The sequence below is a fragment of the Wasmannia auropunctata genome, unplaced genomic scaffold (assembly GCF_000956235.1).
Source record: "Wasmannia auropunctata unplaced genomic scaffold, wasmannia.A_1.0 LD334171.1, whole genome shotgun sequence".
In the NCBI taxonomy this organism is placed as follows: domain Eukaryota; kingdom Metazoa; phylum Arthropoda; class Insecta; order Hymenoptera; family Formicidae; genus Wasmannia; species Wasmannia auropunctata.
Window position 1 is genome coordinate 6,784 of NW_012028719.1, and position 1,030 is coordinate 7,813.

Sequence of the window (1,030 nt, forward strand, 5' to 3'; positions counted from 1 at the left end):
CTTGTGATTCTTAAAGCTAATAACAACTGGGTATTTCCACGAATACTTTTAAATTCATATTTTTAAGAAACGGAGATGTTATAAAATCACAGCTATAAATCCTAAAAATATGAATTTAAGGTAATTTAAAGTTTCTAAGAATAAAGATTTTCAATTTAGTCGATAATTTATATAAAATTAAGGCACCTAATCCCTCATACCATATTAGCCACGTCGAATTATGCTAATGATTTCTCACTATTAATACAATTTTGCCAATATGGGGGAAGGATAATGAGGGAAGGATGTATTTAATAATATTACTTTAGAATTTCACACTAGTCTTGCAGCTCAATTCTCGATAACTGCACATTCTTTTTACACATTTGTTTAATTTTTTTGTTATTTTTATCGTGTATTATCAATTAATTTGCGTTATTTTTACGTTTTTTTGCAGCAGCTCAAGGGAAATGCGTTATTCTTTGACCAATCGAGGAAGAAATCAGCAACCTTGATGACGCAGCTTATCATAGCGAGACAGTCTCCCTCGGCTGTGTGACTATACGAGAAGTCCGATTGGAACATATACTCATAAATGTCAACGAGTTTCAAGCTTCTCGGCCTCTCACGATCGAAATTCAATCTCTTCTTCGGGTTGCTCCTCTTGAACGGTCGCTGCACAAATGCATTTTCCATCTTTATTATCTGCGTCTTTGGCGTTTTTTCGTTCGACTCTTGCATGGGATTCTTTGACAACTGGACATCAACATAGTTGCTGTACTCCTCTACTTTTTTATTTGTAATCTTGACATCATCATAGAGAAGCGTTGTTTGTGCAGTGGACGTCGTCGCGGTAATTTTAGGCTCTTCTGTCACCATGTTCACATCCACCATGGAGAGCGAGTCGTTGTACCCGTCGTTCAACATATCTTCAATCACCTTCAGTTCCAAGTTTCTATTCTTGAAGAAATCTTGAAACATCTTCCACGTGTCCACGCAGAGGATGTCATTGTTAAGCATCTTTAATGGGAAAAAAAGGTTTTATTATTTA

General features: G+C 35.8%; 1 protein-coding gene across 3 annotated transcripts in view; it reads left to right on the forward strand.

The window, feature by feature from the left end:
• LOC105459658 overlaps positions 1-654 on the forward strand; it is a 7,368-nt gene extending 6,714 nt beyond the window's left edge. For all 3 annotated transcript variants that reach the window (XM_011705851.1, XM_011705852.1, XM_011705853.1), the window contains one exon: positions 437-654. In XM_011705851.1, coding sequence (XP_011704153.1) covers positions 437-465 — 29 coding nt within the window. In that variant the 3' untranslated portion in view covers positions 466-654. The remainder of the gene's footprint in view (positions 1-436) is intronic.
• The last annotated feature ends 376 nt before the right edge of the window (positions 655-1,030 follow it).